We start from the raw sequence: 27,758 nt of genomic DNA, 5'->3' as shown, positions 1-27,758 counted from the left end.
TTCTTTGTCTTTTGCATTTTGTTACTTGTATGTTTTATATGTATTTTATTTATGAGTATTTATTAGTGGTGGGCCGTTATCGGCGTTAACGGGAGACTCTTATCGGGCGATAAAAAAAATATCGCTGTTAATCTATTCTCAAAGTTGGGTTTGGAGCTGGGTCTATACTACGCGAGCTATGGTGACTTTAACTTTGATATTTTAGCGCGGATGTATACCTAGCCGAATCTGTAGGGGGCGAGAACGAGTCTTTAAACCTTTGTGTATGCCTACTGTGAAATTACCACATCAAACGTGACGTGCTAACATGGATGCAGCTAAGATGCTGGGTTTGCTTCAGGGATTTTTTTTTTTTTTTACGAAGCTTCCCAATGGAAAGCTCAACAAGACGCACGCCTGTTACACACATTATCCATCTGCAGTGAGTGTGCGTTACGTATGTGGTTCAGAAGCAGCACGGACTCATACTCATTGTGCTTTCACACAGGAGGCGTTTGCAGTCTGCTACTCTGTGCATGAACGATCGCTGCACTGCTGCAGACGTAACACTCCTGGAACACACTGATAGAACGCAACCACGTGAACGCTGGAATCCGTTAACATGGGTGCGTAAAAACATATGAAGCACATACGCACTGCAGACGGATTATGTGTCAAACAGGCGTAAGGTTGTTTGCACCTTGTGCAATGTGGAATTGGTTTACAGCTTTCTCAAGCAGTGTGTGATGCCTTTTGGTAACAGGAGATGAGCCCCTGGTCTAATGCACCACCTGTCTTGAGAAACCCGTTCTCAAAGACTTAACGTTACTTTTAGTCATTATTTTATTTGGGTAACACACATATTCTGAATGCCTTTGACAGAATTCAAATGAGCCATTTTAATCTAGATTAATTCCAAGATTACAGTGAGATTAATCTAGATTAAAAAAATGTATCTATGCCCACCACTAGTATTTATATATAATTATGATATATGCTCATTATATGGTCGTACTTTTTCTGTTTTTCTCCAGGAAGTCCTGGTTAAATGGTGCAGATTCTAAAAGGGGTTTTACTGTGAATATTGTAATTGTATGCAGTATATTAAAGTCAAAATACAAATAAACTTTTAATGGTATTAACCACAAATCACTGATAAATTAGGAAATTAGCAAGAATAAGAAAAATGCACTCCTTAAAAGCCATTGTCTCAGAAAAACACAAAGACCGACTGAAGATTTTGGCAGAATCTGGGAAGTTCAGCAGTGTGTCATGGCAAAGCATGCTGGGAAATGGAAATCCCAGCCCAGTTTCTGTAAAATTTAAGTTTGTTTAAAAGTTCATTAATATCAAAACAATGAAACAATTCAGATTACTTAACTTGTCAGTTTCATGAACTCTGATGTTCTAAATACTCAGTCAAGTTAACTGATTGAGCTAATTTAAGTTTGCCCTGCTCAAATCAGTTCATTATTTTGAGCATTTGGGTTCATGTGTACTCATGAACTATCTGAAGTCATCAGTATTGAGTGCAACAACATTGACTGTTCTTTCTATAAAAAGCCCACACTGCTTAAACATTCAGAGAAAACAAACAGAAAGGCTATCCTGTACCAAGTTAGGACTTTGTACAATTCTTTCCTGACCAGTGATTTGTGGTTCGAATGTGCACAGTTAAAAGCCAAAAAAATAATAATTTGTCTTTGCTCAGGAGTACACACACACACACACACACACACACTTAGTCTGTCTCAGTGTTTTCTGTTTCTTCATGTAATCTCAGACGATCTGGATGATGGTGAGATCATCCTTGTGCACTGGATTATTACAATTAATGGCCAAAGGAATGTTTGGAGATGTAAACTGATATTTGCTACTGACACAATACTGCAAAAGATAGAAATATCTGACTTATAAGCTTTTTTGGTGAAAATACTAATGGCCTACACTGTACTGCTGTGTGTGTGTGTGTGTGTGTGTGTGTGTGTGAGAAAGTACTCGTTATCCTTTTTTTCCCCACATCCATGTACACTCCATTCACTATGATGACAAAGCAAAAAACAGATTTGTCACAACACAAACACTCTTAAGCCTCATTGTAAAGCGCTCTAACTTCTATTCAACTTGTCATTCCAGTGTGACGTCACGGGGGATCTGTTGACGTCAGCTTCGTGTGGAGGCAGGTTGAGGTGATTCTTTCAGATACTTTTATATATATATATACTGTTGTTTCTGGAATTTACACCGAAATAAACCTTGATATCGTTTAAAATGTAACCTCTATAAAAAATAAAAATAAAAACCTAAACCAAAAGAATTTCTTTTTTTTTGTTGAAGTTCTATTAGATTAATTAATTGAAAATCGGTCAGTTGGGTTGAATTTCATGTTCATTAAATAATTTTATTAAATTCTCTTTATTATCTAATCTCTCTTTATTTATTTCATCTTAATCATTTTAATACCCTTTCTCTGCTGTCCGACTCACATTATCAGTAGCTAGTGATCAAGGCCGAATTAAACCTCATTTCGTGCTATCAGTGATCATTAATAGACTGGAATCGTCTGTTTGAAGGGATCAAGAGTAGTGCGTTCTGCTTGTGTTTGTTCTCCTCCAAAGATTAACATTTAATGTTCGGTCTCTGCCAGACATCGATTCATGTGTTTGTCCTTCGACCTTACTTCACTTTTAGGACAAATAGCTCAAATGTCCGCTAGAGTCTGACAAAATCTGTAGCTTATGCTCTTTGTTCATAACAAAAATAATTGATCTATAGAACAAAGTAATTCATTTAGTTCCGCTCCTGTTTTCTTTAGCTGGGCTCTAGCTTCGGTTGTGTGTGTGTTTCATGGCTCTCCAAACAGGAAATGGGCTTAATTGATGACCGGTGTCTCACTATAATTAGCGGGTCTCTCTCCCCCGATGGACGCGTTACTTTGACCTGTCAGGTGAATGACCGCGTCCGCGCGTGCAACGGGCCGGGGTTAAAAGCACCGGCGCGCTCCGAGGTCTTGGAGTTGTTAAAGCGCTACTCGGTGAAGTTTTGGAACGCATTTGACTTAGGAAAAAAAATGATGGCAGCGAGATTTGCTCTGTGCGTCCACGTAGCGCGAGCGGCCACACGGAGTCACACGCGCGTTTTGGGACACGGACACGCGCGCAGCCTCAGCAGTGACACAGGTTTGCTTGCATCCATCCGTTTCCATCCCAGAACAGGACATAGCTTGTGAAGAAACTAATAATAACAATAATACAAGAAGCGTTCTTTGCCTTGAATTGGAAGCGAAGGATTAAATAGAGACACACAATATCATGTTACCACGGGAAATATCGTCCAAGCTAGAGATTTGGCTGAAGTTCTGGTAAAATTCGGTTTTAAAGTTTGTTTGTTTGTTTTTTCGTTTTTTTTTAACATTCAGAGAATACTCAAATAACATTTTCATACATTTTTGGGAGCGTCACAAAAACGTGTCTAGAACATATTTTGGTTAACGAGGATATTAATGGATGTGCGCAGTCCTAGCTGACAGGGAACGTTTTCAGATTGGCTTCTGTTCTGACAAGGTTCTCTCAAAGTTAGAAACAAACGTTCCTCCAGGTACATTAACAGAATGATTGTTCAGTTATCTGGTCTTTAATAATGCTCTCAAAACGTGGGCATAAAAATATTATTTATATATCGAGTTTTTTTTTCTACCTCCAAAAAAAATTTTAGTTGGATGTTTGCATGGCATTTTTTAAATGGTACTACTTGTTTTCGAAATGTTCAGGGAACATTCAAAAGTAACACTCCTTTTATCTTTGCAAAATGATAATGTAACATTCCATTGACATAATAAAGAACGTTTTTATTATTATTAATAATAATATAATAGGACATTTTAAACATTCAGATAACCTAAAGAAATAATGATTTCATAACAATGAGAACGTTATAAAAATGTTCATGAAACGTATTTTTGTTAGCTACAACAGAAATGCTTACAATTATTTCAAATGTTCCAGTGATGTTTTTTTTATTTTTTTGTACCCTATTAGTACTTTAGAGAACCATGTAAATACCATGGTAAATTAATTCAAGGACTATTATTTTTCATTTGATGTCATTTCCATGGAAATGCTAGAGTACTGCTTACACACACACAACAGTGTATCATGATATTTCTTGAAATACCAAGATATATGAATAACAATGGTATATATACTGTAAAAGTATGTACCATTGCATTAGTACAGTAGCCCACCTGACATCATTGGTATATTTTGTTTGTTTGCAGCTAACCAAAGTATCATAATCAGATTTAATTTATATGGTTTTTCCATTTATTTATTTTATGTTAGTCATAGTATAAAAATGCACATGCTCCATCTCACTGATATTACATGAGCTGTGCTCGGTCCTCACATGATCAGTGATTGGTTAATTGTGTTCACGTGTGCGAGTGCTGACTGCATTAGGCTAGACAGGACCTTGTGCAAGTTATTGTCACGCTTAATAGATTGAGTGGCAGGGGTCAAAATCACAGTGGATTTCTGCATCACATGCCAAAACAGAAACGAACCACAAAAGCATGTTCACCATAATGAGCATAAAAATACTCACATCTCGATGTGACCCGATAAACCAAAATACACCAGTATTTTGCACTGATACAATTTTTTTCCCACTTCAATTAGTGCATTAAAAAAAAATCATATTAGCACTGTATACATGGTACTGTTACAGTATGGCAGGTATTTTAAGGAGCACTTATTTTATCTTTATTTAGACACCTAATAAATAACTCTAGTGACCTCAAACTCCCTCTGTTCACAGTATGTGTGATATCTGGTTATATTAGCTTGAAGGCCAATCATAGTGCTGTACTGAATGTATATTGGCAGCATGTGGAGTTGAGAAATCCAGAGCACGAGTGTGGAACAACTTTAATTTGATAAAGCGTTAAGGAGTGGCTGTAAGCGACCAAGTGTGTCACGTTTACAGAAACTTTTCTTTTAAATCCAGACTGTTATGAGAGATGGTCATGGGACACACCATCAATCTGCATTTGCCTAGTGATATTAGATAAAATATTCTGCTATTAATATTCAAAAATGCTGCTACATGACCAATATTGAGAGAATGAGGTAGGCTAATGCTAATGACAGGAAAGTGTTTGTGTATAAAGTTTCTTCACTTTCTGTGCTAAAGGTCTCAGCACAAGGTTCATCGCTTATTTGATAACCTGGAACACACACTTTCGTCAGAACGGTTTCAAATTTGTAAGATATCCAATTAAAGCTGCAGTCCGTAACTTTCGACGCTCTAGCGGTTAATAAACAGAACTGCCTGCGTCTTGCGGAAGAACATTGTAGCCGGAGCTACTTCTCTCTGTTTATGTCTATGAAGAATCACAAAGGTACCGGGTTACTCCTCCGCGGTACCCCTGAAGCAATCTAAAGTAGTCCGAATATAAACACTTATTATAGATGTACCCTAGTGATTCAGGACAGGCTAAAAACACGGTTTGGAAAATGGATTCATTGTGTTGAACACAAAAAAAGTTACGGACCGCAGCTCTGATTGGTTGTTTCTTAACGGGAGTGGTCGAATTTCTGCAAATGGCAATAGGACCACTGGGAGGAGCCAGAGGAGCTTGATTTTTTCACAGATTATCTGTCTCATATTCTACTGTCAGGACATAATCACTGGTTTCACAAATACATTTTTACAAAAGTTACCTACTTCAGCTTTAATCGCAGTTCCTTTAAACAAGTAAAAAAAAAATATATATATATATATATAAAAAGAAATAGGAAAAATGTTGGGGATTTTACATTTATTAAATTTGCTTACACAAACTACAGTGAAACTGAGAATTTTCATATAAATAAAATCTAAATGAGATCTTAAATCAGTAATTTGGTATGTTTCACACTTGTCAGTAGGTCACACTTGTCAGTAGGTTTCACAGTTCCCTTTTCAAATGTATGATTAACCAAAACAAACAAACAAACAAAAAATGTAGGTGCATGTAAACTCACATATATTGATCTGTTTTTGACCTGCCGTAGATTTTTCTGGCATTAAAGAACGGACTTTGGTAGCAGTGAAGCCCGATGGCGTTCAGAGACGTCTGATTGGTGATGTCATCAAGCGCTTCGAGCAGCGAGGATTCCGATTGGTGGGTCTGAAGATGCTGCAGGTGAGTGATACACTCAGATATCTTCATGACTGTATGTGACGTGTTTCTACATAATGTGCATGTACTGTATTTTTTAGGCTTCTGACAAGCTTTTAGCTCAGCATTACGTCTCGCTGCAGAAGAAACCCTTCTACGCCAGCCTGCTTTACTACATGACCTCTGGCCCCGTAGTCGCCATGGTGAGGGCAACCATATGTTATGAACATCATACTACTATAATACTTCTACTGTTTCTGTAGAATGCAAATTATCCACAAGAGTGCAAAACCCAGATAACACTGCATTTGACAGAGTAGAACCGATATCTCACAATGCAGTGCACTTCAATTTACACTGATAAATAAACATCCAAAAATAATTTCTACTCAAATATTGGATTAAAAATGCAAAATAAAGTTTTTAAACATGCAACACAATAAATAAAAAGGTTGCATATTACTGTGTGAAATGGTGTAGCATTGTGTTCTATGAGATCTTTACATTTCACATACTGGCATGAAGATTGACAAGTTGAAATTCATATTCCTCATTGGTTTGTTTTCAGGTGTGGGAGGGGCATAATGTAGTGAGGTCAACACGGATGCTGGTGGGATGCACAGACCCTGCTGAAGCTGCACCGGGAACTATTAGAGGAGATTTCAGTGTTCACGTCAGCAGGTACTGTATTTATACACTCATTATTCTGAGTGCAATATTAGTGTACTACACACTATATAGTGCCCACTATTACATCAAACACAGCCACACACTCAGTCAAACACAAAATCAGCCTCTCAGTTTGAAGTTGCATATAAATTAAGTAATAATCCTTTGGCATGTATAAAAGTTGCATGGATAAAATGACTTGCATCACTGTTAAATTCATTCAGAAATGTCGTCCATGCGTCTGATTCTGTGGAGGGAGCGGAGCGGGAGATTTCACTGTGGTTTCAGCGCTCAGAGCTCATCGACTGGGAGGGATGCGATCATAAAAACATTTACCACATATGAATGTCGGTTTAAGATGTCTATATGTGTTAAATTACCTCTGATCATTCACAGCAGGTTGATTTCAGCTCAATTTCCTTAATGCCACATAAAATGCTGATTACTGTTTATCTAGATGTGTACATCTAGCACATCTGCAAATGATATGTTGTCATTTTAATATAATCCAATGTAAATAGATTGAAATGTTATATTTGACATTATAAATATTTAAAAAGAAATTTCAAACCTTTTGGAGAAAATGCATACAAAAGGTGGCATTGAATATTTTCAAATAAACTTTTAATTTTGCTTTGACGCACAAGTCTTAACCGATCCTAATTGTTTTTAAAAAGTTATTTTTGTTGTATTTCAACTGAACGTAAGCATTGATCACATACATGCAGAGTGCTGAACAATATAACTAACTTCTGTAAACAATGGACTTCAACGCATTTTTCAATTACAAAGAAAAAATAATAAATAAAAATACTTGCATTTTTAGCTGATGCTTGTCATCCAAACCCATTCCCTTCACTCAGGGGAAAATGTGTTTAAAGTGCAATGAATAATTATTTATAGACTTGATGTGACAAAGGTAAATCAAATAAATAGTTTTTTTTTTTTGTTGTGTGAATACCACACTTCATATCACATCACAATATGATCAATATGGTGCATAACTTTTGTTTTATATTATTTTAAAGGAACAGCTCACCCAAAAATAAAAATTTGCTGAAAAAGTACCATCAGGCCATCCAGGATGTAGATGAGTTTGTTTCTTCATCAGAACAGATTTGGAGAAAGTGAGCATTACATCACTTGCTCACCAGTGGATCCTCTGCAGTGAATGGGTGCCGTCAGAATGAGAGTCCAAACAGCTGATAAAAACATCACAATTATCCACAAGTAATCCAAACCACTTCAGTCCATCAATCAATGTCTTGTGAAGCAAACATTGCATGTTTTTAAGAAACAAATACGTCATTAAGATGTTTTATGAGTCCATAATTATAACAATAATAACATCTTCACCTGTTGTCTCACATCAAAATCCACCCACTTATTTGTGGATTGTGATTTTTTTTTTTTTTATCAGCTGTTTTGACTCTCATTCTGACGGCACCCATTCACTGCACTGGTGAGCAACTGATGTAATGCTACATTTCTCCAGATCTGAAGAAACAAATTCATCCACATCTTGGATGGCCTTAGGGTGAGTAGTGAGTACATTTTCATTTTTGGGTGAACTATTCCTTTAACGTTTGTTTTAAATCATTTTAAATCAGCTTTTGGGCCCCTGGCCTGGCTCAAGACTAAACTGGATTTGAATATCAAAATAACCACACAGACTCATCGTTACAGTCAAGAACATCCTTTTATTCAATCAGTTAAAGGTGTTGCTCTTACTTGTTTTTCTTATTATGGAAAAGAAATTGTAATCAACACATGCATTTCACCATGAGCTCTGGAAGGCGTGTGGACTGAGAAGGGCGCCGCTCGAGGAGTTCAAACCAGGGCCGGAGCCGCCGAGGATTCATGCTACTCTAAACGCATCTGAATGCCCCGCTCAACAAAAGAGTACAAAAGTAAATACGAAAGAAAGAAAATGGACGGTCAGTACCAGGGAGAGACAACGAGAGCGCCAAACACATGTCCGTTTCTATGGCTTTCATTTACAGTTATTAATAAATCAGGACTCGGGAAAGTGAAACAATTGCATATTTTGTTTGTGGGAGGAAGCATGTTTTCGTTAAGCCCATGACGTGGGCTTTTGCTGGTGAGTTTTCAAGGTAAGTTTAGTCTCGCTCAGGTTTATGTGGCATGCATCACTTTGGTCAATGAGTTTGGCTCGTAACGCTGGGCTCGCGGTCGCTTTTAAACTGTGTCACTTTCCCTGGACTGAAACAGTCCGTTTCTAAGGTGCTTTGTCTTGACAGGAACTTTTTTTTATTCCATTTTTTTAATTATTATTTTCTGGTCACGTACAACCATTCAAAGGTGCATCATCAACACAGATTCTCAATGCAATATCAATACAAACAGATCATAGCAAATCAAATGAATTTGGTAACAAAAAAAGAAATAAATAGCTCAAAAACTCGCCTATTCTACCCCAGCGGTTGGCCTCTATAGTTTTCACAGACCACGTCCAGCTGAAACGCCCGTCTGTCGGACGGCCCACCAGAGCTCACCGGCGTAACTTGTTCACATACATTAACTGTTCAATGGAGAAGCTGAAGAGATCGGTATGAATACAATGTGAAGCGTACAGACAAGAATAACATGTGAGCTAACTGCATTCAGCTCAGACAACATTTTTTTTCTTACTTTTATTTATTTATTTATTTATTTATTTTTATTTTAAAACCCCTCTGTTCAGAGAAAAGGGGCACAGGGAAAAGGGCTATGCTTATGCAACTATAGACTACTCCAGTGTCCAAAAGAGGCAGAAGACAAGATACAGAGGAAGGAAAAGCAAGACAGAAAGTAGTTTTTTTTGTCTTTTTTTTTTTTATACAGTTTTCTTAATTCAACAATAAAAAGATGAACTAAGTCACACCAATTTCCTTTAGTACTATATATACTGCTTTGAAGAAGTTGCAGAAGGAGACATACAGAAGTTTGAACGAGGGGAATTTTTTTTTTTTTTTGAGATGGGTACTCCGTATTACAAGATGCTGTCTGTGAACAAAAGGCACTTTTTAGGGACAACCTTTATGATGCTCTGAATCTAACACTAGATCACAAAACAAATATTTAGAGTCATTTACATGGGGGGGGGCAGTAGAGGGCGCTGCAGGTTCAGAGGGGGAGGGGTTCAATTTCAACTCACTTTCTGATTGGTCGCTGACTTTGTTTGGAAATTTGTTTGGGTGAATCTTATTAAATCAAAAGGAAACAAATTATATTTTTATGCCTGGACTTTTAGTATGTTTTTGTATTGTAACATATATTTTTGACAATTTCTGAATGAAATATACAGAGCCCCACAAATGACATGGAAAAAAATTTTTTCCCATGAATTAAGATTTTTTTTTTTTACTTGTACAAATTTGTACCATCATTTTCGTAAATCGTAATGACACTGTATAAATGTTTTCCATCATTTTCGAAAATCATAGCCACGTTGTGCAAAATAGTCCCCTTGTTTTTCGTAAATTCTGGTAATGTTGAACTAATTTGCGACTTTATTTTTGTAAATTGCCGGCATGTTGTACTAACTTGTTTCCTCGTTTTCATAAATTGTAGCCATGTTTTGCCATGTGTTTGTACATCATGGCCAATTTGTACTAATGCCATGATTATAAAAACGAGGGAACAAATTAAGATATAAATACAAATTCTTAATTCATGGCCACAATAAATATACTGTTGTCCTCATGTCCTGTGAGGGGTCTGTAAAATCATGACCGTACATGTACATATCTTGAAAGTTTTTGTGAGATTCATAATTTTCAATGTATAAAAGATAACATTCACATCACACCTCACGTCTTTCTTCATACTCCAAAATTTCTAGCTTACAATGGGCATTTAATTTATTTGAGCTGCATTAAAGCCTCTCCCGTACACAGGGAAGATCTTGTCATACCTTTCAATCGAATTCAAAATTATGTGCAAAAAGCCAGCAAAGTTCAGATGGGAAGTTCGTTAAGGTTTCGTGGGCGATCCAAAGCACTGAAGTCCTAGAATATATGGAATGCATAGCATGAAGTCCAAAATACCGGACAAATCCAGTGTTTTAGCTAGTTAAAAGTCGTATAACTTCTTAGGACGTCATCAATCGACATTCTTTGATCACTTCGGAGGAAAAATGCCTTTTGTCACAACCTTGACCACAATAAACACCCTCCCCACTTTAGTAAATACAAAAATGAAAAGCAATTAAGGTTTTTTTCCTCTAAAATTTGTAGTGATAACACTTTTTTCGTCTTTTTATGTATAATAGAGATCGACCATACTTTGATCCATAAAAAGCACCTGTTTTATTTTGTGATATATTCTGACGTGTTGCAAAAAACTGCTTCTTCAGCCCTCCTAAGTCTTGAGAACAAATCATTACAAATAAACATTAAAAAAAGCAGAAAAAAGGAAAGATTACAAAACAAATTCCCAAAACTGTCAAAGACCATTTTCCTCTCGCTCTCTCCGCCCTGTAGTTTAGAGTCCCGGACGGCGTGGACTTTACTATAATAGAAGGATTTTCACCCTAACAATGAGACAAACACAGTTTCTACCCAAGGCATTGCAAATGGCTCAATCAACACACTTTATTTTGTAATAACAAATACTTCCTGTCCAAACACAAAAGAAATCAAAAGCCATGCATTAATATGTTTTTATTTTTACTATGCTATCGTATTCAGTGGAAATCATATTTCCGACAGTTGATTTTTTTTGCTCTAATTATTATTAAGTGCAGAACTGGGTTTTCAGGACTGGTACTTCTAAACGGATATCTGATTTATGATCATGTCATACTTCAAAAAATAACTAGACTGCCACTGAGCTTATTAGGCAAATAAGAAAAAAAATGTATATATAAATATATATGGATATATCCTGTATATATATATATAAAGATGTTTGTAACTAGTGAGCTGATGCTTGTTTTGTTTTTTTCTCATAAAAATTTCACGCTCCGCTATAGCTTATATGCAAGAAAATAACCTGAATTCATGTTTAACAAATTGCATAATGGGAATACAGAGGCACTTCCTTTGATTAGAAAAGAAAAGACCATTGCCATCACGATTCTCGTGTTAATTTTCTACCAAAGCGATGACACGGCCGCCATCAGGCAACAATGCTTCCCTGCAGTGAGATACACATGGTCAGGCAGTCCAGTTATTTTGTGAGGTTACTGATACAGCTGCATTGAAAACAAAACTTTATCAGCGGATGAATATACTCTAATTCACTGTAAAGGCCTTCCTTTGTAGTCAGTCTATGGAGGAGAGTGTGTGTATGTGCAGACAGCCATGCCGAAACATTACCAAATTTAGAGTAAACTGCTACTGAAGTGAATGATGACTCGTCTAGTAAGAGCGGTCCGAGCGGCCCACCTCCTTCTGATCACGGCTATGATATGTCACATATTCTTTTGCTCCGCAGCGAGATCTCGTGCTCTTGGAACACAGACTTCTGGGAGTGTAAACGGGAACGTAAACAAAACACAGAAGTGGGCGTGTCTCTAGGGCCGTTTTTATTAGTGCTATGAATCAGGGACTTTTATTATGTCTCACTACAATGACAACCAAAAATCACTAGAAAATACTTTTTGTCATATAAAAAAAGTTTCATACTTCTAATTAAAAGTTTTACTTAAGATTTTTTAATAAACTATTTAAAATGAAGTTCAAACATATGGCTTTAATTTTAAAAAAGGAAATGAGTTTGAAATAAAAGAATGCAATGATTATCTGGGTGTTTTTTTTAAACAATTAAAAAATTGTACATGGCTACAAAGGTGCGGTCACATTTATACAAATTTAGTTTGGTTGGTTGGGGGCCGGGGGTCTAGTCATTTTAATATGATTCCACTTGAATGGGAATTTAACTATCAGCAGATTTCAAATCAGGTTCAAGATGGTCACATAATTCGCTATGTTCAACAGCATATTCAGTGCTTTGTGCATTTGACAAAAAAATAAAAAACAATTATAAAGATATTTGAGACATTATCTGGGACTTTTTTTTTTTCAATAAACAATTTTAAAGTTGCGAAACTTCACTGACAATATCTCGTCATTTTAAAGAGACAATTCACCCAAACATGAGTTGGTGGCAGCCACTGACTTCCATGATATGGAAAGAAATACTATAAGTCAATGGCTACCATCAACTCTTTGGTTACTCACATTTTTCAAAAGATCTTCTTTTGAGTTCAACAGAAGAAAGAAACACGTTCAGGTTTGGAACAACTTGAGGATGAGTAAATGATGGAAGAATGTCATTTTTGGATGAACTGTCCCTTTAATAAGAATCCATGCAATCAGGAATTTCAGGTGAAATGAAAAATGTAGTTTTGCATCAAGTTCAAGACGGTCATACAAAAAAAAAATGTTTGCCCACAAAATTTCATTAACGTGACCGCACCTTAAGTGTGTGCCGGCTGGCTTTATTCGTACTATAGAAGTACTAACTAAAATCTACTGCTGTCTGTGCCTGAAATTGACTTTTGTTTCAATAAAAACAATTGAGTTTGAGGCCTGAAAATGAGAATGGGTCTCTGGGTAGCTTTAGTGTGCCAGTTAGTTTTTCTCCTCAATAAAATGTGCAAATAATGTCCGCCGTCGATCCTATTTTCAATAGTACACATCAAACTAGTGTTCTTCGCAATACTGTAGTGCAATACTTCGTAGTTAGTTTAGTAATTGACCACAAAAGGGAAAAAAAAGACGTTTCTACTGCATGTTAATTAGCTAAAAATGCTAAACGTCCTGGGCTCTCATGATGTGAAATGACTTTTAGTGTCGCCTGTATGTGTTTTGAGTGTTTTGAAAAGAATAGAAAGTGAAGTTTAATTGGTCAAAATCTTGCGTTTTTGTCGTGTCTGAATCCTCACCACTGAAACTGTTGGTAATCCCAGCCATTGTACACTACATCCTTGCTCCAATAACATTTTGGGTCTGTGTTCCTGGGGTTCTCCTCCTGTTTGGTGCCGGATCTTCTGCTGTGATCTGATAGTCTTTATCGGAGGTGGAGGCGAGGGCTTGAGGGGCGTCTGATGGCTGGCAAACACAGGGTCGAACGTTTCCCAATCATATGCTGCTCACATTTCTTAGGGTGCGTTTCGGGTTAGAGGGGATTTTTAAACAGGATTTTATTTTACTTTTTTTTTTTTTTGTAATAAAACTTCCAAATAGTGTTGACAGGTTGCAGGCAGGACCTCGTCAAAGGAACCATGACTGTAAAAAACACAAAAGAATAAAGGCACTGTTAGTGTTAAATCTACAAATACATCAGCTCAGATTATATTATTATAAAACAATCTCTGCAGGAAGAATCAGACTTATTTTCACTCTGATAAGTATTATCAAGGCCAATATCAATTTTATATTATTTTTCAATTTCTGAGGATAAAAACTGACAATTATAGGCATTTTAACATTATATAATTCTATAAAATATTGTGTTTTAAAATACTTAATTAAAAATTAACATGTAAAAATAAATATAACATAGGACTAAACTAAAATTATCAAATATCACTCATTAACAACAATCACAGACAATACTTTTAATTAATATAATTTATTAATTTAAATCCAAATAAATGTCACAAACTTATTATAATTCAACCATTAGTTTATATTTTATAAGACATGTAATAAAATATAAATTTGTTCAAATATAAAGTTATTAAATGTATTAAATTGCATGTATTCTCAAACCTAGAATTGAATAATGTTTATAATTTGTATGCATCTAATAACATAACAAATTTAACATTTTTTAAATTGAATGTTAATGCTTTTGATAATTTGCTGGATTGACTGTTTTCAAAGAAACAACCAAACTGCAACCTTTAAAAATCTTATTTTACATTATGGTGTGAAAAACATTAGAACAAGAATAATAGTAATAAAATAAGCCTGATCTAGCAGAAAATATTCAGTCAAGTGAACTGTCACAATTCCATAATTGGTTTATTATTCTTATACATTTAATAAAATATAAAGATTTTTAATTTCTTAAGTGAAATGTATTTTCACATAAAGCTGTAAATTTTGTATCCATTTAATAAAATATAAGTAACTTCTAAATTTAAGTTATTAAATGTAATATGTGAAACATTTTTATTGTCAAAGACCTATATTTAATAATTTATTTTTATTTTTATAATTTAATATAATATAAATAATAAAATTGTTATTACATTTATTAAACTAAATGGAATGTATTTTATTGTCACATAAAGCAATTATTATTTAATTTAATTTTTTACTTTTTTATAAACTGAATAAATAAATACACTGTAAATTGAAGTTATTGAATTTTATTTGAAAAGTATAATTACATTTTATATTTTAACTGTATAATCTTAAAGTTAGTGTGCATGGTTCAGTATGTACTGATCTTAGAAGCTTAAACATTTTCAATAGAATCTCTATATTTATGTTCTCGCTGCATTAATTCTAAAGTATGGACACTTAAAATGGCTCTGGATGTTGACTGAATGTGAAGAGATGCTGCTGTTAGTGAAGTGAGCACCAGAGGTCAGGCTTGACTCTGTTCTTCATCCAGTCTGACCTCCACTAAAGCAGCAAACCTCGCTTCTGTCATGTCACTGAATCTCTGACGCATTTAGAATATATAATAAAATATTTTAGATTTACCATATATATATATATATATAAATATAAAATAGCATCTACAATACACTTGCACATATTTTATATATATATTCTATTTTTAATCAAAATGTTAATATAATTGTGAGATAAATGTTCTTGCACAAGAGCTCTTGTTAGGCTATTTACTGAAACACTCTTGGACTGACCAGTAAAACCAGTCAAGAAGTGCTTGAACGTTTCATATTGTGATTGTGATGTGTTGCCCGGGATGAGAGCGGGATTGTTACTCCTGACTGGTCTTTACAAAACTCTCTGGAAGTCAGATCCTGGAAACACTGTGGCTGAGAGGCTGTGTTAGGAGGGGCGGCGGGTCACTTTTGTTCTGGTTGACTCTTGCAGGTCACACAAACACCCCCGGCACGTCCCATCTATCTCCCCGGGCTCAAGCCCAACAGCCACTCGGGCCAAGTAACTCTTCCCCTCGTAATCCTTGGCAGTGACCCGCTCTGCCCCCCCACCCTCAAGTTCGACTTCAACTGCCTGTGACATCATGTCTCGTTGCTGTGGGCAACCAGACAGATGGGACGTGACTTTGTAGTTTATGGCCTGTGCTTCAACTTTGCCTGTCTTTGCTCCGCTCCGGTCACACATTTCCGCACTTCTTTTCTCATTTTTTGATGCTGAGAGAACGTCCTCTGAACGCCACTGAGTCTGTATCTTCTCACCTTTTCTTTTCACCAACATCATTTTTACTTGGTGTAAAATGACATGAGTATTTAACATAATATAAAACAAATTAATGAACACTCTCATGCACATTTTCTTAAAATTAGAAATGAATTAATGTTTGAATGTCGCTACATTAGAAACAAGTCTAGATCTGTCTCAAATTTTTCAGTGTCTTCTAAATATATAAAATAAAACAAAAGTAAAGTGCAATAAAATATGTATTTGAACACTAAAGGCAAAAAATAAAAAAGTCACTGCATTAGTAAAGTGTCTGTATTTGTGTCTCTCACACACTTCAGGATCTTTTTAATTTCCCAACTTCACTTTTCTTCATCATCTTCACTCAATGAATTTTGAAAAGACACTTTCACTAACATTTCACAAACACAAAGTGCCATTAACGGTTTTTTTTTTTGATTTATCACTGAAATCCTAATAAAAGCGATTTCTGTGTGATGTGTTTGAAAAGTGTTCCTTTTTCTTCAATCTGTGCATCAGTTGCTTTGATATTTTGTTATAATAATGCAATAACATGATAAAGTTTAACTAAAGTGTCCAAATATCTTTTAGGGACTTATGAAAACTCAAGTCTAAGTATGTCTTTGAATTAAATCACACTGACAACTACAACCCGAATTCCGGAAAAGTTGGGACGTTTTTTAAATTTTAATAAAATGAAAACTAAAGGAATTTCAAATCACATGAGCCAATAATTTATTCACAATAGAACATAGATAACGTAGCAAATGTTTAAACTGAGAAATTTTACACTTTTATCCACTTAATTAGCTCATTTAAAATGTAATGCCTGCTACAGGTCTCAAAAAAGTTGGCACGGGGGCAACAAATGGCTAAAAAAGCAAGCAGTTTTGAAAAGATTCAGCTGGGAGAACATCTAGTGATTAATTAAGTTAATTGATATCAGGTCTGTAACATGATTAGCTATAAAAGCTTTGTCTTAGAGAAGCAGAGTCTCTCAGAAGTAAAGATGGGCAGAGGCTCTCCAATCTGTGAAAGACTGCGTAAAAAATTGTGGAAAACTTTAAAAACAATGTTCCTCAACGTCAAATTGCAAAGGCTTTGCAAATCTCATCATCTACAGTGCATAACATCATCAAAAGATTCAGAGAAACTGGAGAAATCTCTGTGCGTAAGGGACAAGGCCGGAGACCTTTATTGGATGCCCGTGGTCTTCGGGCTCTCAGACGACACTGCATCACTCATCGGCATGATTGTGTCAATGACATTACTAAATGGGCCCAGGAATACTTTCAGAAACCACTGTCGGTAAACACAATCCGCCGTGCCATCAGCAGATGCCAACTAAAGCTCTATCATGCAAAAAGGAAGCCATATGTGAACATGGTCCAGAAGCGCCGTCGTGTCCTGTGGGCCAAGGCTCATTTAAAATGGACTATTTCAAAGTGGAATAGTGTTTTATGGTCAGACGAGTCCAAATTTGACATTCTTGTTGGAAATCACGGACGGCGTGTCCTCCGGGCTAAAGAGGAGGGAGACCTTCCAGCATGTTATCAGCGTTCAGTTCAAAAGCCAGCATCTCTGATGGTATGGGGGTGCATAAGTGCATACGGTATGGGCAGCTTGCATGTTTTGGAAGGCTCTGTGAATGCTGAAAGGTATATAAAGGTTTTAGAGCAACATATGCTTCCCTCCAAACAACGTCTATTTCAGGGAAGGCCTTGTTTATTTCAGCAGGACAATGCAAAACCACATACTGCAGCTATAACAACAGCATGGCTTCGTCGTAGAAGAGTCCGGGTGCTAACCTGGCCTGCCTGCAGTCCAGATCTTTCACCTATAGAGAACATTTGGCGCATCATTAAACGAAAAATACGTCAAAGACGACCACGAACTCTTCAGCAGCTGGAAATCTATATAAGGCAAAAATGGGACCAAATTCCAACAGCAAAACTCCAGCAACTCATAGCCTCAATGCCCAGACGTCTTCAAACTGTTTTGAAAAGAAAAGGAGATGCTACACCATGGTAAACATGCCCCGTCCCAACTATTTTGAGACCTGTAGCAGAAATCAAAATGGAAATGAGCTCATTTTGTGCATAAAATTGTAAACTTTCTCAGTTTAAACATTTGCTATGTTATCTATGTTCTATTGTGAATAAAATATTGGCTCATGTGATTTGAAAGTCTTTTAGTTTTCATTTTATTAAAATTTAAAAAACGTCCCAACTTTTCCGGAATTCGGGTTGTACAATTAATAACTCCTAATGCACATTTTCTTAAAAAATAAATAAACTATTACTATGCTATTCGAATTGCTTCTTGCTTTTATCAATGTATTACACTCAATTAAAAATGAAAATAAATATATAGTTTATTCATTTGCAGTTGTTTCACTGCCTCTTGCTTTTATCTCTTATAGTTTGAATTATAATTATTAACACACTTTCTTAATGCACATTTTCCTAACAAAAACAAATAAAACAATACTAATAAAAATAAATCCATATTTCACTGTAGTGATTATAACAGTAAACATTTAATTCACTACTGTCTTGCATTTATCTTATCTGTTTGTACTGCATTAAATTACAATTAATAATGCAATTTCTTAACATCATAATCTTCTAATTAAGGGTGAACACACTGGAAAATGTGTGAAATCAGACAAAGCCAAGTCACAGCGAGAGAAAATAAAACAGAAGCAGAGGTCACCAGTAGAGGACGATAGCGAGTCAAGAAACAAGTTAAGGAAGGGAGAAATGAGGAAAGGTTAAGCAGAAAGAGAGGAAAATAAATGGTCAAATCCAGAGAGATGGAGAGAGCGGGTGAGTTAGTGCTTCAGATGGTCACCATGTGTTGAGGAGCAGGAAGCTTCACACATTAATGACTGAAGTGAGCTGAGTGATGGAGGAGGCCGCACATTCACAATGCTCAAATCAACTCCACCGCGCACCACCATCAGCTTGAGTTAGCGCAGGCTCGCTCCAGATGGGCCCGACACCGCATAGCACAGAGCATCATGGGAAATGTGGAAAGACCGGATGGGAGGAGCGGGCTAACGTGTTACAATGCATCCTTTTAAACACGACAGTTTTGTATACGTTTTGAATACGACAGAGTAAGAATCACCTGCGTCTGCTGGGGTATGTTCAGAAAGTTGTTGTCCCGTGATCCGATGCTGACAAACCTGTTGGGAGCTGTGGAGCCTGGCGAGGAGTATGCTGAGAGAGAAGAAGAGAAAATATAAATAAAAAACTGGTTTTCATAAAAAAAAGCATTTTTTATTTATTTTAATCGCCCTGTGCAATATTAGTAAAATTGTTTAGTCATTAAAATAAATTTTAGTCAGTTTGATCTGTTTTAAAAGCTTCAGATATATTGTGTGAATTTAATCAAATATATAGTGGAAACTGCTGTTGTTTGCCAACAAGTCAATTCAGTAGAGAAAAGTGTCAATGTAAGAATTTATCATCAAAGATGCACGGTTTAATTGTTATTGGTTCAAACGGGTGAAGATCAGTAGATTAAATAGGTGCTTTGGTTTGAAGTCATTATCAAATTTAGGGCAGTTATTGTTTGTTTTCAGATATGGAACTCTAACATTAATCAGTATGTGTGTAAAAACATCAAACACAAAGAGTCGTGTTTGTTCTACGCTTTGCTGTTCGTTTTTTTATCAGCAAGCATTCAAAAAGGCACAAAGAAATTAAAAGCTGCTTTGTTCATTAAATTCTATTTTAATTCATATAACTTCTTTATTAACATATAATTTAATTATATATTATATAGAATACATAAAATATTAATGCAACATATAAACCTGATTGCAGAATTCAATTCTACACTAATGCAAAATGTTTTTTTATTAATATATTAATACAAAATGTAATTATATATTATAAATATATAGACACTAATATATAAAGTCATGTAATCACAATTTAATTTTGCTATAATGCAAATAAATTATATATAGTATAGAATTTAATTATATAAATTATATAAAATTAAACAACAACATATAAACTTCTGTGATTGCAGAATTGAATTCATAAGTTAAGCGTGTTCTGGAGAATCAGCAGCAACATATAAACACATAAAAAGACACAAACACACACACACAACATAAAAACCAATTGAAACAATGAAAGAAAACACAATGAAAAGGAACAAATAAGAAAAATAAACAAAAGAAAAGAGGAAAAGAAATGCAAGTGCTCCGTCCAGTGCCCCGTCTGTGGTGAGTGAACATTTTACAGTACATCTGATTATCCCCCCGATACGCCACCTCCTTTCTGAACGACCTAAGTTTGGTTCATGTACTGGATGAACTGACCTTTAGACCAGCACTGGAGCTCAACTATCACTTCCACAGGCCAAAAGCTAACCAGCAATGTAACCAAAAAAAAACAAACTCAAATGAAACCAACGTAAAATTACAAAGCATGGGTTTCTGGATGTTGCATCCGGGATGGTAAACGCCCTCACATCATGTCACAGCTGCAATGCACTTTGACCAGCACAAACCAACCTGGACCACATTACAAGTTCAAGACGGTCTAAAACGGTCTTTTCAGTTTGCTAGATACAGACTCTTCTGTCTTGTTTTGATTTTAGCACCAGAACTGCCACAAAACGAACTGTATTATTATAGCTGCATTTAGAAAACAGTTTTGTATTTTGGAGTCCACATTAACTGCCCTAAATTTGCACCCTTCAACACAGAGCCCCCAAAAGTACTTGGTCATGGAAAAATATGAGATGGGAGGAATTTTTTATTTTTATCTTTTTTTTCAATAATTTTCCATTTGCAAAACCTTTGTGTTCTCTTTCAAAAGTATTGTGATTTCTGAGAAACTTTGCGTTCACTTGCAAATATTTTTGAGCTCTCCCAAAACACTTTGTGTTCGCTTGCTTAAGTATTGCGTTCCTCCTGAGAAATTTTGTGATTGCTCGCAAAATTGTCGCTTTTCCCAAAGAATGTGTGTTCACTCGCAAAACATTTGCATTCTCTTTAAAAAGTACTTCTTTTCCCAAAGACATTTTGCATTCGCTTGCAAAACATTTGTGTTCCCTCAAGAAATTTTGCATTTGCTCACAAAACACATTCTTTCGAAAAAGAATTGCATTGCCCTGAGAAATGTATTGTTTTTTGCATTCTCTTGCAAAAGTATTGCTTTCCCCCTAAAAATGTAAGTTAGCCTGCAAAAGTTTTGCATTGCCCCCAGAAACTTTGTGTTCACTTTTGCATTCCCTAGCAAAAATGTTGCATCCCCCAGAATTGTTTTTGCATTCGCTCACAAAAACATTACATTCTCCCATCTAACATCTGTTTGCTAGTAAAATTTTTGCCTTTTCTACTGAGTCACCCCCCCCCCCCCCACCCCCAAAAAAGACGTTTGCCTTTACACAAAAATTCATATTATTTTATTATTAAATTATATAAATATTATATAAAATATTAAATTATTATTAATTTACTCATATTATTCCCATCAAAATAATAAAAGGTGAAGATTCTCAGCAGAACTAAAAGTTCTGTAAGAGAGCGCAGACGTGAGTCTGAAGTGAATGCAAACTTTTTTGGGGGAATGAAAAAGATTTGTAAGCAAATGCAAAGTTTCTCAGTACAACAGAAAAAAGTTTGCAAGAATGCATAAGCATTAAAAATGTTTTCCTCCTAACATATTTTTTCCCCCATCACCATATCTCATGTGCTCTGCACTTTAGTGACATTTTGATGGCTGCTAAACTTAAATCACTTAAAAACTTAAATCACTTAAAAAAAAACCAGCAAAAATATTGGACTGAAAAATAAAAGGACTAGTTCTGACCCACAAGTTAGCACTACCACGATGATTATGAATAACGGCATTTCATTCTAACTTAAGGAACACAGTCTAAATTGTGTAAAAGTGGTTGAGCTGTGGCTAAACGACTGGGGAATTTCATGGGGTTTGGTGGAATGGGGGGGTCGGGTCACTTACAAGGAGATGTGGGTGAGGTGAGTCCGCCGTCGGGGGGCGTGCTGCTGGGTTTAGAGTCTGGCATTGGGAGGGGCACTGGACGCGCCACAGGGGGGGGTGGAGGCAGCAAGAAGGAGCCCGGCATTTTGCTCTGGCCGCTCCCGTTCGGCTGCAGATGACACAAACAGGGTAAGGAGTACGGATACGCCCGACACCCCGCAAATGAAAAAAACAACAACGCAGGCTTGCCCCGAAAAAAAAGGAATGGGGGGGGGGGTGGCTGGTAGGGGAGAGTGTTGAGAGGGAAACAACCAAAAGGATGAATGTTTGTTTGCTTTTGTTTATGAAGGGGTGTGTTTGTGTTTGTGTGTGCTGACTTCACAACAGGCACAGACAGGAGCAGTGGAGGAGCAGGAGAAATATAATGAAGGTCTTTAGGCGGAAGGTGAAGAAGAAGAAGAAATGGACACACGAATGGTGAGGTGAGTTTGGTCCATGGGATGATTTCAAATAAAAAAACCAAGCCACGTTCACGACGCTGGAAAATGGCACAAGCAGAACAGAGGAGGGGATGCGCACTACGCTGAAACACACAGAGGTCGTCAGCTGTCGCGCAGATGGGTTTAATCGTGGAAGTGGACAGAGAAGGAGAGATTAACTCAAGATCGTCTAGACAAGCACAAGATACATAACAGTGACTTATCAGTCGGCCTCAAAGACAAGGAACGCACACATTTGTTTGAGGTTACTGTAGACAAGTTATCACACAAGGAGCTCGTTTCACGTTTAAAGAAGTACTAACAGAAATAAAATCTTTGATATTGTAAGTTTCCCAAATTTTATGATTTTATGAATCATTAAATAATTTTTTATTTGCTGATTTTTTTTCCCCCCACCAGTGGTTAGGATTTAGGTTATGTAGTAATTATAGATAAAATAAATGAGAATTAAATGTTATGAAATGTACGTTAAATATGACATAACCTCACTTATATAATTGATTTATATAAAGTTAATTAGAATGACCACAGAGTAACCCAAGCCCTTAAAGAACACATTATTAAAGGGGTCATGAATTGAGAAATCAACTTCTACTTGAGCTTTTGATAAATAAGAGGTCATCGTATACAACAGGGCTGCTCAATAATCGGCCCGCGAGAGAAAAATGTTTGGCCTGCGCTAATTTCAAATAATGTTGCATACGCGACAAATACCTGACAGAAAACTGCTGCCTCGTTCTATTTATGACGTGCTGACACAAAGTTCAAATGATTAGCAATTAGCGATTTTCATGTCCAGTGTTGACACGATGTGACAGCAAAAACATGGCAAGTGTAAAGTTAAGAAAAGTGGACACTGAAACAAATGTGAATGGACTGAACAGTTTTGAGTGAGTGAGTGATAGGCTACTATCTTTGCTATGAATGTTGGTTTACAGTGAGTTCACAGTTTTAACGTAAGTTTGCTTTAGCCTAATTTATTTTCAGGATCTGAGGTAAAATATCTATTTTTGCTTTTACTATGGCTATAAAGATCACACAAAATAATATTCAAACTCATATTAGACACTTTTAACATTGATTAAACACAATCATTACCTGAGATTATAACTATATATTTTTTATGTTGTTCCTGCCGCAACGTCACAGATAATAAAAAATAAAATTAATAATGCTTATCATCACATGTCGCTGTCGCAGGTGTTTAGAGCAAAAACTACAAAGAATATATACTTTTTTTTATTGCATCACCTGGTTGGGTCACACGTGTTACAATTTGATCCCCCCAAAAAATCTAAGTATAAAAATATTAATGCAGACAGATCTAATAATTTAATCTGCAATTAGGGAAAGTGGAGAGAAGAGATCCAGGCTGGAGATGAGCAGGAACAGTTGATTTGCATGGCAGACTTGGAGATCCAGGTTTGTTTGATTGTTCAATTGTTTTTAATATTCAACAGGCTAAGTTCTTCTGTATTTAAACTCAAAATTGTCTGAATAAAACAGACTATTGGGGGAAATAATCTGAATATTTATCATGTGACAATCTTTAGATTATTTTAACAAAAGCAGATTTAAAAGCAATGCTTTTTCAAAGGACGTAGCTTGTCAAACAGACACACACAAAGTTATTTATTATGCAAAAACTGTTATCCGATCAGAGCAGTGGGCGTTTACTTCCACTTCTTCAACGCGGGACGCCCATATAAACCCAGTGTTTCTCAAGCAGGCCTCAAAACCAGGGTAGAAAATAGCCTATTACTTACTGATTTTGATGATTTTGAATGTAAAAACCACGCGAACGTCATAAGCAGACCAAAGACAACAGTATAAAATAATAATAAAAAAGACAGTTCATGACCCCTTTAACGTGTTTTTGGATGCTCGCTAACAGCAAAACTGCAACCTTAGCTTTGTTTAATGCAACAGTTGTCTTCACAATGTAAGCTCAAGCTTAAGTTTCTTCAAATGCTTGATAACAACAGTTTTACAGAGCTAATTTTATAGTTGTGGCTTTGGTTGAATGGGGACAATGTGTTTGCTAAATATTACAATGGCATACTGTACAGTATATACCCTGTATTTCCCAATCATTTAACAAATAGTATGTGAAACAGTATGCAGTGAGCAACGATAAATGTTTATTCAGTAGAATGTGACAAGGCTACATTCTAAATGGAATACTAGTGTAAAGCTTCCTAAAGGATGAGCACTGCATTGTGGGATACAGCTTGCCATTCCCAGTATTCACTATAAACCAGCCAGAGAACATCTGGATAAAACAGTAAACATTTTTTGCAATATGTACAGCAAAGCAAATGACATATACAGAAGCAAGTAACTGACCCCAAAGTCCCAGATCATCACTCCCCGAGTGAGGTCACTTCCTCTTACCTGACCACTAGCCTGGCCTGATCCGTCGGAGCACACAAACTGCACAAACTCCTTGAGCGGGTCCTGTCCCGGGTGGTGGTGGTATCGGATGGTGGGATGGGTAAAGTATGGGCTGGACTGCTGTATGATGGAGGGTGAGGGGAAGTGCAGGGAGGAAGCTGAGGCACGGGGACTTCCTGCTGACAGACAGATACACACAGAGAGAGAGAAGTCAGTGATGCATATTGTGTTAGGATAAGTGCTAGCAGTATATCAGTAATGACAGAGACTGACACACAAGGATACAATAAATGACATGAGATGGAAGTGATGGAAAATTGTGTCTGTGTGTTTACAACAATTAGGGACAAAGCTGTTCCCAAAACAGAGCCAAACCTGACAAAACCTCCATTGATTGATCCTACGGGACATCCTCATAGATAAAAATTATTTATAAATATATGAATATTTGAAAGTTTTCTTTTAGTGGTTAGGATTTGGGTTAAGAATTTACTTTGAAGTAATTATTGTTAGCTTAATATAAAAACAATAAATGTGCAATAAATGTGTGAAACCATTTACAAAGCATTACAAAAAAAGGAAAAAATATTAAATTATATATATATATATATATATATATATATATATATATATATATATATATAAATTGATTAATAAATAAAAATATAGATTTATGTACATTAAAAATATATATTATATATGTGACCCTGGACCACAAATCCAGTCTTAAGTGTCAGTTTGCAGAAATTGAGATTTATACATCATCTGAAAGCTGATTAAATAAGCTTTTCATTGATGTCCATGATCGGACAATATTTGGCCGAGATACAACTATTTGAAATTCTGGAATCTGAGGGTGCAAAAAAATCAAAATACTGAGAAAATCACTTTTAGATTTGTCCAAATGATTCTTAGCAATGCATATAACTAATCAAAAATTAAGTTTTGTCAAATACGGTAGGAATTTTACAAAATATCTTCATGGAACATGATCTTTACTTAATATACTAATGATTTTTTTTAATATCCTTAATATCTTAAAACTCGATAATTTTGACACATACAATGTTTTTTTGGCTATTGCTAAAAATATACCCCAGCGAGGTCACATACTGTATACTTATCTCTTTCTGTGATCTCTTTCATTCCCACTCTTTCAATTTCTCACAAGCTCAAAGTTATGTAGACAGACACAAACATGCTCTCCAAGTGAAAACATGCTCTCTTAATTGCGATTATTATATCATAATATTTAATCAAGGATGTGACGATTTTTAATACAAATTTCCCTAAACTCTTTACATGGACAAATATGCTAACTAGCTTTTGACCATAAATGAGCAAGAGACTGCTTCAAGTTGAACTTTGGTAGCAGATATAGACGACAGCTTAGACATTAATTGAGCTGTAAGAAATGGTATGAATGCACAGATAAACTAAATAAATCTAAAGCATGTGCAATGGGGAAAAAATGCCTTTTTGTATCAGCACAAACATAACGTGAACAAACTGCAGTAGTCCTTGATAAGTCATGACCCGCTCTCATTTGCATGAAGAATAACATTACGCCCATCTCCCGACCAGCGAGTGGAGGGGTGAGGGGTCTTGTCCCCTCCAGCCAAGCAGGGTCCCCAGCTGCCCGGGACAGTCTGCCAACTTCCAGAGCCTGCCTGTAACCCAGACAGCACTGCGCTCCCAGCCAAAGCCCTGCTTTTCACCCTCTCTGCCATGCACACTGCTGTTCCCTCCTCTTCCTCCGTTTCTTTCTCGCTTTCATCATCCATCCTTTAATCCCATTAGGGAATGGGATGGAGCCAAGACTTCAAGGAGGAGGCAAATGGCACTGCAAACTACCGCCACCAAAGACCCCCTCCCACCAGGAGTGACTCCACAACACCAGATCTAAACACACAACAACACATGCCCACACCACGAGAGCGCATCGCAGAACATCACCAGCAATTCATCTGAGCGTATCTATCTATCTATCTGTCTATCTATCTATCTATCTATCTATCTATCTATCTATCTATCTATCTATCTATCTATCTATCTATCTATCTATCTATCTATCTATCTATCTATCTATCTATCTATCTATCTATCTATCTATCTATCTATCTGTCAGTTGGTAGGGCCGGTAATAATAGTTTTGTAAGTTATAAATGGCTCTCCGACAAGAAATAATGAATAATGGGTAAATTAGTGTGTATTCATCTAAAAAACCTACTACTACAAAAAAAAAAAAAAAAAATTAATAAAAAAAACTCCATAGGCACCACTGATTGGATGACAAAAAAAAACATGGTTTCTAATTTCAGCACATTTACAATGTTTCCTTCTCTTTCATCTGGTTTAATCAATAATAGATGATAAAATACCTCAGAACATATTTGAAAAAGCAGTTTTCCAATCCTGTGAGTCTTAAAGGAGAGTGGATATGTACTTTGATCATTGCTGTAAACAGCATTTATAATAACATCTTATGAGGCAGTGAAAAGACACCTCTAGAGGGGGGAGAATGAAATTCGGAAAAGGAGAGACCAATCACCAACCAATCACAGTGACAGACAGACAGACAAAAAAGACAAATCAGCCTCGGTACAGAGGAGAAAGAGGGTGAGGGGTGGGGGACGAATGGCGAATGCCTTCACCCGACCCAACCATGGCGTAAACACGACCTCGCCTCTCCCCAAAACGTCACCACATCCGACCCCACCAGGGGGCGTGAGTGAGCCGGACAGGAAGGGGAAGG

General features: G+C 36.2%; 2 protein-coding genes across 17 annotated transcripts in view; one reads left to right on the top strand and one right to left on the bottom strand.

Annotated features, from left to right (window-relative positions):
- Positions 1 to 2,830: 2,830 nt before the first annotated feature.
- Positions 2,831 to 7,631, top strand: LOC132149563 (nucleoside diphosphate kinase A-like). Its single transcript, XM_059558919.1, has 5 exons — positions 2,831 to 3,158; positions 6,033 to 6,163; positions 6,241 to 6,342; positions 6,708 to 6,820; positions 7,033 to 7,631. The coding sequence occupies exons 1-5, from the start codon at positions 2,846 to 2,848 to the stop codon at positions 7,151 to 7,153; spliced, it is 780 nt and encodes a 259-aa protein (XP_059414902.1). The 5' UTR covers positions 2,831 to 2,845; the 3' UTR covers positions 7,154 to 7,631.
- A 6,308-nt stretch (positions 7,632 to 13,939) lies between these two features.
- Positions 13,940 to 27,758, bottom strand: part of LOC132149557 (nuclear factor 1 X-type-like) — a 177,000-nt gene continuing 163,181 nt past the window's right edge. For 9 of the 16 annotated variants that reach the window (XM_059558894.1, XM_059558899.1, XM_059558897.1 and 6 more), the window contains 4 exons: positions 25,004 to 25,182; positions 22,131 to 22,278; positions 19,273 to 19,364; positions 13,940 to 14,043 (listed from right to left, as the gene is read on the bottom strand). In XM_059558894.1, the coding sequence (XP_059414877.1) occupies positions 14,029 to 14,043; positions 19,273 to 19,364; positions 22,131 to 22,278; positions 25,004 to 25,182 (434 nt within the window). In that variant the 3' untranslated portion in view covers positions 13,940 to 14,028. The remainder of the gene's footprint in view (positions 14,044 to 19,272; positions 19,365 to 22,130; positions 22,279 to 25,003; positions 25,183 to 27,758) is intronic. The other 7 variants (XM_059558895.1, XM_059558900.1, XM_059558912.1 and 4 more) reach the window with 3 other exon arrangements.

The sequence above is a fragment of the Carassius carassius genome, chromosome 9 (genome assembly GCF_963082965.1).
Source record: "Carassius carassius chromosome 9, fCarCar2.1, whole genome shotgun sequence".
Lineage (NCBI taxonomy): Eukaryota > Metazoa > Chordata > Actinopteri > Cypriniformes > Cyprinidae > Carassius > Carassius carassius.
This window is presented reverse-complemented; position numbering and strand designations above follow the sequence as displayed.